The following is a 12,828-nucleotide window of genomic DNA, read 5'->3' as shown; positions in this document are numbered from 1 at the left end:
GGGATAAGGTTTCCAGCTGGTCTGGCGTGACACACGGTAGCGCTACAGAGTCTAAAAATCCTGTAATGCCCAACGAGGAAGGTTGGGGAACCCCTGGATCCTGTTTTAAATTATAGAGAGAGGAGTAATATTGTGCGATAGAGTTCGCAATATCCTGTGGATTAAATAAAATCTCGTTTTGTCGGTTGTAAAGGAAGGGAATTCTAGATTTACAGTCTTGACGTTTTAGTTGTTGCGCTAAAAGAGTTCCCGCCCTATTACTGTGCCTGTAATACTTGACTTTCAGCCGTCTTAAAGCTTTATCGTATTTGTATAAGTCTAATTGGTGCAATTGTGTATGAAGATGTCCAATCTCTCGGGCTCTTCCTGTATCAAATGTCCCTTTATTTACCTGCGTAAGTCGGATAATATCTTCTAATAATTGAATTCTTTTAGCTTCCCTAATCTTTTTGTCCCTAGCTGCTAAACTAAGGAAGTGCCCTCTCATATAGGCTTTATGGGCACACCAAACCATTGTGGGAGATACCTCCGGGGATACATTAAATTGAAAAAACTCTTCTAGGTTAGTTACATGAGCGTCTTGGTATTTAGGGGAATTTAAGATAAAGTGATTAATCCGCCAGGGGAATGAAGGGGGTTTATTAAAATTTTCAGAGATTGAAATCGAAATAGGGGCGTGATCAGACCACGTAATGGGTCCAATTTGAGAGGAAGAGACCTTGTCAAACAAATACCTATCCACAAATACCATATCGATTCTCGAATATGTGCCATGAGGGTGTGAAAAGAATGTGAAATCCTTCTCATTTAAATGTTGCAAGCGCCAAACATCCACCAGACCCTCCTCTGACACAGTTTTGAATAATTCCGAGGGAGAATGCACCGCTCCCAGTGTTGTAGTGTCTAAAGACGGCCACATAACTTTATTGTAGTCTCCTGCTATTATAAGATGCCCTTTTTGAATCTGATGAATCTTTCTAAAAAGTCTATTAAAGAATCGGATCTGATGAGTGTTTGGCGCATATACATTGACAATAGTATACTGTACATTATTCAAATGGCACACTAGAATGATATACCGGCCTCCAGGATCAATATGGATATGATCCTGTACAAATGCAACTGCGTGATTAATTATAATAGCCACACCTCTTTTCTTTGCAACTGCCGGGGCTGTACATATGTGGGGAAAATGCTTGTGTTTTAAACGAAATGTGTCTGCCTGATTTAAAGAGGCTCTGTCACCAGATTTTGCAACCCCTATCTGCTATTGCAGCAGATAGGCGCTGCAATGTAGATTACAGTAACGTTTTTATTTTTAAAAAACGAGCATTTTTGGCCAAGTTATGACCATTTTTGTAGTTATGCAAATGAGGCTTGCAAAAGTCCAAGTGGGTGTGTTTAAAAGTACAAGTCCAAGTGGGTGTGTATTATGTGCGTACATCGGGGCGTTTTTAATACTTGTACTAGCTGGGCGCTGTGAAGAGAAGTAACATCCTCTTCTCTTCAGAACGCCCAGCTTGTGACAGTGCAGACCTGTGACGTCACTCACAGGTCCTGCATCGTGACGGCCACATCGGCACCAGAGGCTACAGCTGATTCTGCAGCAGCATCAGCGTTTGCAGGTAAGATCGACTTACCTGCAAACGCTGATGCTGCTGCAGAATCAGCTGTAGCCTCTGGTGCCGATGTGGCCGTCACGATGCAGGACCTGTGAGTGACGTCACAGGTCTGCACTGTCACAAGCTGGGCGTTCTGAAGAGAAGAGGATGTTACTTCTCATCAGAGCGCCCAGCTAGTGAAAGTATTAAAAACGCCCCGATGTACGCACATAATACACACCCACTTGGACTTGTACTTTTAAACACACCCACTTGGACTTTTGCAAGCCTCATTTGCATAACTACAAAAATGGTCATAACTTGGCCAAAAATGCTCGTTTTTTTAAAATAAAAACGTTACTGTAATCTACATTGCAGCGCCGATCTGCTGCAATAGCAGATAGGGGTTGCAAAATCTGGTGACAGAGCCTCTTTAAGTGTGTCTCTTGTACACATAACACCGATGCCTGCAATTTCTTAGCTTCAGCCCATAACATGGAGCGTTTGAAAGGGCTATTTAACCCTTTCGTGTTCAGGGAGGAAAATTTAAGTACCATATTGACGGTTAAAATGTACTTGCGTAAAGGCCCCTTTCACACGGTGTAACAACCCCATCTGTAATTTCAAACTAGTTATGAGATCTAGTATCTTATGACCTGTGAGTGTGAGTGTGAGTATGAGTAACTGAACCACCGGATCCAACCCGCGGATCCTTAAACAAACAACTAAACATAGCAATCCAGGTCCTATCTGACAAGCAGATAGTACAACCCCAGAAGGGAGGGAAATCTGCATCAACACTAGCAGACATGACCCTACCCTAGGCCATATCAACGAGCTCATCCCCTCAAAACAAAAAGCACAAAGCTTAAAACTCATCCAATACTGGCATAGAATAACTGCCTCCACAGAGGCTACTTATACATGAACAATGCATTCCAGCAGTGTAAGCAATAACAGAGGATTTAAATGGAAACCCCCACTGGAGGTTAAGATAAAGAAGACCGACGATGGCGCACTTCGCGCCATTCCTCCTCAAGGCGGTGAAACTTTGTAGCTGGGTTGACAGCTCGGAGCCGTGGAGAAGATCCCCCTTTTGGTAGTCCCCCAGATTCTAAATTCCACTTGGTGATGAGTGCCGCGGCTTTAGCCGGAGTGTCCGCAACATGCCTTGAATCTTTGTATGAGATAACCAATTTAACAGGAAATCCCCATTTATAGGGTATCTGGCAGTCCCGTAAGACACGTGTTGTGGGGCCAAATTCTTTCCTTCGAAGTAATGTAGCTGCTGAAAGATCAGCAAATAGCTGTATATTTTTAAATCTCTCAGGTAGGGAGGTTGAGTTTCTCGCTGCCAGGAGAAGCTTATCTTTGAAATGGTAAAAGTGTATCCGGGCAATCACATCTCTTGGTGTCGATGCCGGCAGGGATTTAGGTTTAGGGATACGATGCGCCCTATCCACCAGCAAATCTCCCTGCGGCGTCTCCGGCAACAGGGCCACAAATAGATCCATTAGATATTCCATCAGTTGAGCATTTGTTATATCTTCAGGAATACCCCTAAAGCGCACATTATTTCGACGTGATCTGTCCTCCAAATCCGCAATTTTACACGACAATGCTTCCACTTGTTCTTCCAAACAGATATTAGAGTCCACCAAATCATTATGGGCCACAGAGTATTCTGATAACTTAGTTTCAATGTGAGAGGTTCTATCCCCCAAGGCCATGAAATCTTTTTGTAAATCATGGAATGCATGCTGAATGGACTGCTGTATAGAAGCATGAAAATCGTGCAGCATGAGTTTAAGTGCAGATTCAGTCACTGGTTTATCAGCCCCTGTGCTGTGTAACATCTCAGACGCCATGTTTAGCACATGGTCTGAAGGAGATTTATCAGTACTCACTGTTGGGGAAGATGGCGGCCTGGAGGAGAACAGTCCAGCTTGAGGCCCGGTATGTAGCAATGCAGGGTCCGAAGATCGAGGAAAGCAGGGTGAGGAGACTGCGAGGCCTGCGCCTCTAGCAGCCCCAGAAGATCTGCGGTCAGCTACATGCTCCTCTGACCTCTCTGAAGACGGCGATCCGGCGCCATTTTGGGACCTCGCCGCCGGGAAGAACTCTGTCATCTTTGCAGCGGCCGGTTTCTTGCGAATCCTTCCCATCTTGACAAGGTAAGTATCCTTACGGTGTCCGGTTAACGGTGCTGTTATTTAAAATCACGGATGAGCCCTGTGAGAGCCGATGTTAGCCGATTATAGCCTAGGAGCTAGGGAGCTGGAACAACACACGTCCTACTCCATGCGCTTGCGGCCACGCCCCCCTAAAATGTTTATTTTATTGTAATAAAAAGTGTGTGGCATTATCTACAAGGGGGGCTTTATCTACGGAATGGGTGCTTTATCTACGGGGGGGGCTTTATCTGCGGGGGGCTTTATCTACGGGGGGCTTTATCTACGGGGGGCTTTATCTACGGGGGTCTTTATCTACGGGGGGCTTTATCTACAAGGGGGGCTTTATCTACGGGGGGATTTATCTACGGGGGGCTTTATCTACGGGGGGCTTTATCTACAAGAAAGGCTTTATCTACAGGGGGGGCTTTATCTACGGGAGGCTTTATCTACAGGGGGGGCTATATCTACAGGGGGGCTATATACAGGGGTGGGCTATCTATGGAGCACTATATACAGGGGTGGGCTATATCTACAGGGGGGCTATATACAGGGGTGGGCTATCTAAGGAGCACTATATACAGGGGTGGGCTATATCTACAGGAGAGGCTATATACAGGGGTGGGCTATATCTACAGGAGGAGCTATATACAGGAGTGGGCTATATCTACAGGGGGGGCTATATACAGGGGTGGGCTATCTATGGAGCACTATATACAGGGGTGGGCTATATCTACAGGGGGGCTATATACAGGGGTGGGCTATCTATGGAGCACTATATACAGGGGTGGGCTATATCTACAGGGGGGGCTATATACAGGGGTGGGCTATCTATGGAGCACTATATACAGGGGTGGGCTATATCTACAGGGGGCTATATACAGGGGTGGGCTATCTATGGAGCACTATATACAGGGGTGGGCTATATCTACAGAGGAGCTATATACAGGGGTGGGCTATATCTACAGGGGGCTATTTACAGGGGTGGGCTATCTATGGAGCACTATATACAGGGGTGGGCTATATCTACAGGGGGCTATATACAGGGGTGGGCTATCTATGGAGCACTATATACAGGGGTGGGCTATATCTACAGGGGGGCTATATACAGGGGTGGGCTATCTATGGAGTACTATATACAGGGGTGGGCTATATCTACAGGGGGCTATATACAGGGGTGGGCTATCTATGGAGCACTATATACAGGGGTGGGCTATATCTACAGAGAGCTATATACAGGAGTGGGCTATATCTACAGGGGGGCTATATACAGGGGTGGGCTATCTATGGAGCACTATATACAGGGGTGGGCTATATCTACAGGGAGCTATATACAGGGGTGGGCTATCTGTGGAGCACTATATACAGGGGTGGATTATATGTGGAGCACTGCATACAGGGGTGGACTATATGTGGAACACTATATACAGGGGTGGGCTATATCTACAGGGGTGGGCTATATCTACAGGGGGGCTATATACAGGGGTTGGCTATCTGTGGCGCACTCTAGGGGGAGCTATTTGTGGGACACTATATACAGGGGTGGGCTATATGGGGGCACTATCTACAGGGGGCATGGTGTATGGTGCTATTATAATTAGAGGTGCAGTGTATGGCACTATTATATTTAGGGGCGTAGTGTGTGCTATAATGAGAACTTTATCTTTATTTATAGGTGTAGAAATGTTTGAAAAGTGAGAAGCTGAAGACATCTGAGCGGCAAACTGCAGAAATGGGCTGTGACCGGGAGAAGTCATCATAGAGGTCTGGACCGGATGGAGAAAAATAACTCAAATCTGAGACGTCACCGGTGAGTCACTTAATGTAAATGTTTATTCTGCCCCTAATCAGCACTGTAGTCACTGTGTGATCTGCAGTGAGATGATGGGTGGTGTGATTATGATATGATTTATTTTTTGTGAAACAGCATCTCCCAGTATATCCTTACCATTGTTCGGGTCAAGCTGGGAGCTATAGTTTTACGCCGTACACACCTATACGGCAGGGGTTGCACTAAATTGAGCTGTATTTGTGCTGATGCTGTATATATGTATTGAGCTTGGTTCTGGGGCTGTATTTACGTACTGAGCTTGGTTCTGGTGCTGTGTATAGAACTATATTGCTTGTAAAATGTACAAATGTTTTTATGCTCGAGTTACATAAAAAGAAATGTGGAAAAGAAATGACACGTCATTGATTGGTAGAGAAAACAAACACGGCGAGGGGGGAGGAAATGTCAGGAAAGAGGGGCGCCAAACTGAATCTTTGCCCCGGTTGCTGGAGAACCTAGCTACGCCTCTGCTTTAAGGGGTTATACGGGTTGTTAAAATTGATAGCCTATCCTCAAGATAGGCCATCAATATTAGATCATGGGGGTCCGACTTTCGCTACCTCCCCAATCAGCTGTACGAGCGCTGCAGCCTCTTTATTGTTTACATGTTCCTTCTTTCTGTCCATACTTGCACGTGCCGTTACATTTGTAGCAGTCGTGCAAGGTATTGCACCATGGTCCCATTCAAGTGAAATGAAAGAATTTTAAATGTCATGCAGAAAATCTTTTTTTTTTTTTAAATTTCAGTTAACTTACATATTATATTCTTGATTTTGCTGTGCACATTTCTGTATATGTAATACTGGAAGACCAGTATCCACTATATACTTGGAACTCTTGTCCTTTGCAGAAGATTTTTTATCTGTGGGGGTAAATATTTGAATGACAAAATCATTTAAACATATGTTATTTTAACACAACAAGGTAGTAAAACATAGTACACCAGACATTGCCCTATTATACTTAGTACTAAGTGTAAGGCCCTATGCACACGACGGTGTTTGGTCCGTGATATGCAATGACTCCTAGCATCATTCATAACTATGAAGCTGGGAACTCCAGCTCCCTGAACTGTGTTCGGTCCGGGAAATGCGGCCGACATACGGGTCGTATATCTCGGACCAAACACAGTCCTGTACATGGGGCCTAACAGTGCTATGCCTGGTGTAATCATTAGTGGCACCATTACACTTACCATGACATATGGTAATATATCATGAGAACGATGGTCCCAGGTCCATAGTTTAAATGGAACGGCAGTCACGTGTGCGCACTACTACTTCATTCAATATCCATTGGAATACATTGTCTATATAGATGGAGTGGTAGTGCACATGCACCACCGCTGGATAGGTGATAAATGCTTTTTAACAGGCCTGCTATTGAGACCGATTTCCTTTAAAGGGCAACTAAACGTTCAACAAACTTCTGACATGACATGTCAGAAGTTTTGATCGCTGGGGGTCCGAGCACTCAGACCCCCACCGATCGCTAAAACTAAGCGGCAAAAGCGCTTGTGTGAGCGCTGAGCTGCTTAGTTTCTGTTTGGCTTTTCTCGTAAAGCCAATGTAGTGGCGTACGGGCTCATAGACTTTCTATGGAGTTCGTACACCAACTGCTCGGCTTTCTGAGAAAAGCCCAACAGAAAGCAATTGGCTCTGCGCTCACACGAGTGCTTTTGCGGCTTTGTTTTAGAGATCGGTGGGGGTCTCAGTGCTCAGACCCCCAGCGATCAAAACTTCTGGCATGTTACTATGACATGTCAGAAGTTTGTTGAACGTTTAGTTACCCTAAATTCTGAAAATAAGTGGTGGTCCAAGATCACAGACTTCAACAAATCTGCTCTGTTATGTCATATATGCAAAATACAGTATATTAGATCATTTTGACTTGATTTTCCCTTTAACAATGTGTATATTAGAAAATAATTCGCATCTGATCGATGTGATGATTTAAAATGTATACCATTCCTAATTGCAAATGCTTTAGCCAGTTACCCATTGAGAAAGCACCTTAAGTCTAATTTACTGTATAATGTGACTTTTGAACAGACTAGTTCTGCAAACTACATCAGAAACTGGGGGGGGAATGGTTTCCATTCATTAAAAGAAAAAAAAAAGAATTTTACCTGGTTTTCCATTCTGTTCAGACTTTTCGATTATCTTGCAGAATTTGTGTTTTTCATTTTGAAGGTTTATGAGGCAAACACTCCGAAAATTATGTTCCTTTGCCAAACTAAAAACTCTCAACTAGAAAAGTAAATAAATGATTTTTGTATTTAATAAGGGCATAGTAATGCAATTGTTTTCGTTTTTTGTTTTTGAAAATAATCCATTATATCATAAATTATAAAAAAAATAAAAAAAAGCCTTTTAGTATACATTAAAATGTGCTTGTTTAACCCCTTAAAAGGGTTTTCCGAGTTATTTTAAAAATTGTCCATGGTAGGAGATGCAAAAAATAATTAAAAAAAAAAGCCTTTGCTCACCTCACAGATCCCCGTCGTTGTGTATTGTCATGGCTGCAGCGATGATGTGCTTGTATAACCAGATGATCGCTGCAGCCAATAACTCGGAAAACCCATTTAACCACAGTCCTAATTTGGCCTTTCAGCTCTGAGCTATGTTTTAAATTTTTTCATCATTGCATTCCAAGAACCATAACTTTTTTTATATTTCTGTCGACGTAGCCATATGATGGCTTGTTTTTTGCGGGACGGGTTTTCGTTTTTTATTGCCATCATAGCACATATAATGTATTAATTAACTTTTATTCATTTTTTTTTTAATACAAAATTGAAAAAAAAAAAACAGCAATTCCATCAATATATATATATATATATATATATATATATATATATATTTATTTTTTTTTTAAAGATATTTACTGCGCATTATAAATAACATGTTAACTTTATTCTTTGTTTCATGCAGCTAGAAAACGTATTGCTAAGTATTGGCTATCTGTGGAGGTACCCACAATATCATTACGGAATAACTATGTATTATCTATATGCTGTCAAGAGGGGCAAATTAAAAATGTTCTTAGAAAATTGGAAATCATAGAGCGACTTTCTGCATATTAACAAGAAAAAAACAATTCTAACATGATAAACTTTATTATTTTATTTTTTTTTTGTTCTTAATTTCCTAAACTGTGGTAGCGAATGGGGGTTTGGCGGGAGGGAGGAAAATCTGGTTTACACATTTTAAATTTGTATGTAGATATTTTTTATAAATAATATATTATTGTTAGAAATTGCATATTAACCGCTACTCGCACCTTGATGTAACTTCAGGTCAAGGTGAACAGTAACTTTGTGCACGTGCAGTTACAGCTGGACTTTGACAGTTAACCACCGCGCAGTGCTTCACCGCAGCAGCGGGTAACTGTGCAGGGTGTCTGCCCTGCATTCCTTGTTGCCGATCAGCAGCCCATTAACCACTTAGATGTGGCGGTCGATTGCGATCGCCGCATTTAAGGAGTTTAGAGCAGATCGGCATCCCCCACATGAAATTGCGAAGGCTGCCGATGTGAGCCATGGCAACTGGCAGCCAGACAATGGCCTCTGGGTAGCCATGTACGGAAACCTATAAGGCTTCCTGTCAGAGTGACTGTCACATCACAATGACAGTTACATAGTTACATAGTTCGTACGGTTGAAAAAAGACACATGTCCATCAAGTTCAACCAAGGGATGGGAAAAGGGAAGTAAAAAATTTCTACACATAAGAGCTTATATTTTTTTGTTCTAGGAAATTATCTAAGCCTTTTTCTTAAGCCATCTACTGTCCCTGCTGTGACCAGCTTCTATTCCATAGATTCACAGTTCTCACAGTAAAGAAGGCTTGTCGCCTCTGCAGGTTGAACCTTTTTTTTTCCAGACGGAGTGCCCCCTTGATTTTTGAGGGGTTTTACATGGAACAGGATTTCACCATATTTTTTTGTATGTGCCATTAATATATTTATATAAGTTAATCAGGTCCCCCTTAGTCGTCTTTTTTCAAGGCTAAATAGGTTTAGTTCTTTTAATCTTTCCTCATACCTTAGATTCTCCATGCCCCTTATTAGCTTCGTTGCTCTTCTTTGTATTTTTTTTTAACTCCAGGGCATCCTTTCATCCTTTCTTCTGCATATTCTAGATGAGGCCTCACTAATGCTTTGTAAAGTGGTAATATTACATCCCTGTCCTGCAAGTCCATGCCTCTTTTAATACACGACAATATCTTGCTGGCCCTTAAAGCAGCTGATTGACATTGCATGCTGTTATTTAGTTTATGATTTACAAGTACACCCAGATCCTTCTCAACAAGTGACTCCCCCAGTGTAGCTCCCCCTAGGACGTATGATGCATGCAGGTTGTTGGTACCCAGGTGCATAAATTTACATTTATCTACATTAAACCTCATTTGCCAAGTGGACGCCCAAACACTTAGTTTGTTTAAATCCGCTTGCATGTTAGAATACATTACATTCCCTAGTGGGATAAAAAAAAAGGCAAAAAAAGGTAATAAAAATATTTTATAAAAGTGTAAAAATAAAAGTTAGAAGTTATTTATAGGAAAAAAATTAACACGTTAAAAAAAGTACACATATTTGGTATCGTCGCGTTCGTAACGACCCAACCTATAAAACTATAATATTATTTTTCCCACACTGTGAAAGCCTCAAAAAAGAAACTAAAAAACAATGCCAGAATCACTATTATTTGGTCACCATTCCTCCCACAATATAGAACAAAAAGTGATCAAAAAGTCACATGTACCCCAAAATAGTATGAATAAAAACTACAACCAGTCCCGCAAAAAACAAGCCCTTACACAGCTTTTTTGACTGAAAAATAAAAAAGTTATGGCTCTCAAAATATGGTGAAACAAAAAATAAATAATTTTATAAAAGAAAGAGATTTTATGGTGCAAATGCTGCAAAACATAAAACAAATATATACATATGGTATCGCCATAATCATATCAACCCAAAGAATAAAGTTAAATTATCATTTATAACCCACGGTGAACGGCGTAAAAAAATAAATAAAATGCTTGACAAAAAAATGGAATAAAAAGTGATCAAAAAAATCGAATGTACCCCAAAAAGGTACCAATGAAAACTACAGATTGTCCAGCAACAAATAAGCCCTCACACAGCTCCGGTGAAGAAAAAATAAGAAAGTTCTGGCTCTCAGAATATGGCGAAGCCAAATGTGCAGAGCGTTCCAAAAGCGGATAAGATTGGGCACCATTTATCCAGTGTGACACTGGCCACACATCTGTGAAATATTATTTACTTAATGCATTATTATACCCTCTTATTATACCCTGATGTACTCCGCACAGATTACCTATGCCCCATTATAAACTGAAATACCAGCAATACCCCAAACAGAACCACTAAGCAAAATCTGTGCTCCAAAAGCCAAATAGCGTTCCTCCCTTCTCAGCACTGCAGCGTGCCTAAAGAGCAGTTTACGTCCACAGATATGGCATCGCCATACCCGGGAGATCCCGCTTAATATTTTATGAGGTGTGTGTCTTCAGTGAGACAAACTGGGCACAACATATTGTGCACTAAAATGGCATATCAGTGGATAATTTTAATTTTCACTTCGAACCATCCGCTGCGCATTAACGACTTATCATGTTGTGGTGCGGGGGATGATGTATGGAGCGGGCTCACACGCTGAGTCCGTACAATACGCTGTGGGTGTCAGCTAATGAAATGTGTAAAAAAAAAAAAGTTTATAAAGTTATTATTAGTGACATTTTTATAAATATTTAAAGTTCATAAAACAACCCTTTTCCCATTTATTCTCTAAAGTAATGTAAAAATAAAAAAAATACACAAAATTGTTATCGCCGCATCTGTAAAAGTCCGAACTATTAGAATATACCATTATTTAACTCACAAGATGAATGCCGTAAAATATAAAGAATTGAAAACGTAAAAATCGCAGTTTTTTGGTAACCTTAGCTCTAAAAAATTTTTTTAGAAAAAGTGATCAAAAATTTGTATGCACCAAAAAAATGGTACCAATAAAAACTACAGCTTGTCCCGCAAAAAATAAACCCTCACACCTTTCAATCGACCATAAAATAAAAAATGTTATCCCTCTCTGAATGTGGTGAAACAAAAATATTTTTTTTTAACAAATAGTTTTTACTTTGTAAGGGTATGTGCACACACACTAATTACGTCCGTAATATACGGACGTATTTCGGCCGCAAGTACCGGACCGAACACAGTGCAGGGAGCCGGGCTCCAAGCATCATACTTATGTACGATGCTAGGAGTCCCTGCCTCGCTGCAGGACAACTGTCACGTACTGAAAACATGATTACAGTACGGGACAGTTGTCCAGCAGCGAGGCAGGGACTCCTAGCGTCGTACATAACTATGATGCTAGGAGCCCGGCTCCCTGCACTGAGTTCGGTCCGGAACTTGCGGCCGAAATACGTCCGTATATTACGGACGTAATTAGTGTGTGTGCACATAACCTAAAAGTAGTAAAATATAAAATAAAACTATATAAATTTGGTATCACTGTAATTGTATTGAGTCACAGTAAAAAATTTGAGTTGTCGTTTTTACTGCACGGTGAAAGCATTAAAAGCAAAACCCAAAAAACAATGGAGGAATCGCAGTTTTTTTCCAATTTCTGCCTGCAAAGGATTTTATTTTCAGTTTCCCAGTAGATTAAATGGTACTTTAAATGGTGTCAATAGAAACTACAACTCCTCCCGCAAGAAATAAGCCCCAACACCACTCTATTGACAGAAAAATTAAAAAAGTTACGGCTCTTGGAAAGCAGGGAGGGAAAAACGAAAAAGAAAAAAATGGATCAGTCCGGAAAGGTTTAATTAATTTCTAATAAAAAAAACCATTTATGAACACATATGGGGTATTGCCATACTCGGGAGAAATTGCTTTACAAATGTTTAGGTGCTTTTTCCTCCTTTATTCTTTGTGAAAATGGAAAAATTCAACATTTTCATTTTGGATTTAATGTTGATATTAATTTTCATGGCCTAATTCTAATAAATTCTGAAAAAGACCTGTGGTGTCTAAATGCTCACTATAGCCCTAGATAGATTCCTTAAGTGGTGTAGTTTCACAAATGGTGTCACTTTTGATTGGGTTTCCACTGTTTTCGTCCCTCAGGGACTTTGCAAATGCGACATGACACCCAAAAACCATTTCAGCTAAATTTGAGCAGCAAAAGCCAAAT

General features: G+C 41.1%; 1 protein-coding gene across 1 annotated transcript in view; it reads right to left on the bottom strand.

The window, feature by feature from the left end:
* WDR27 (WD repeat domain 27) overlaps positions 1–12,828 on the bottom strand; it is a 755,361-nt gene that overhangs the window by 636,612 nt on the left and 105,921 nt on the right. The window contains exons 8-9 of the mRNA XM_075862730.1: positions 7,732–7,852; positions 6,360–6,465 (exon numbers count right to left, since the gene is read on the bottom strand). Of these exons, the coding sequence (XP_075718845.1) occupies positions 6,360–6,465; positions 7,732–7,852 (227 nt within the window). The remainder of the gene's footprint in view (positions 1–6,359; positions 6,466–7,731; positions 7,853–12,828) is intronic.

Source organism: Rhinoderma darwinii, chromosome 4 (genome assembly GCF_050947455.1).
Source record: "Rhinoderma darwinii isolate aRhiDar2 chromosome 4, aRhiDar2.hap1, whole genome shotgun sequence".
NCBI classification, from domain to species: Eukaryota; Metazoa; Chordata; class Amphibia; order Anura; family Rhinodermatidae; genus Rhinoderma; species Rhinoderma darwinii.
The sequence above is the reverse complement of the archived record's forward strand: the minus strand, read 5'-3'. Positions and strand labels throughout refer to the sequence as shown.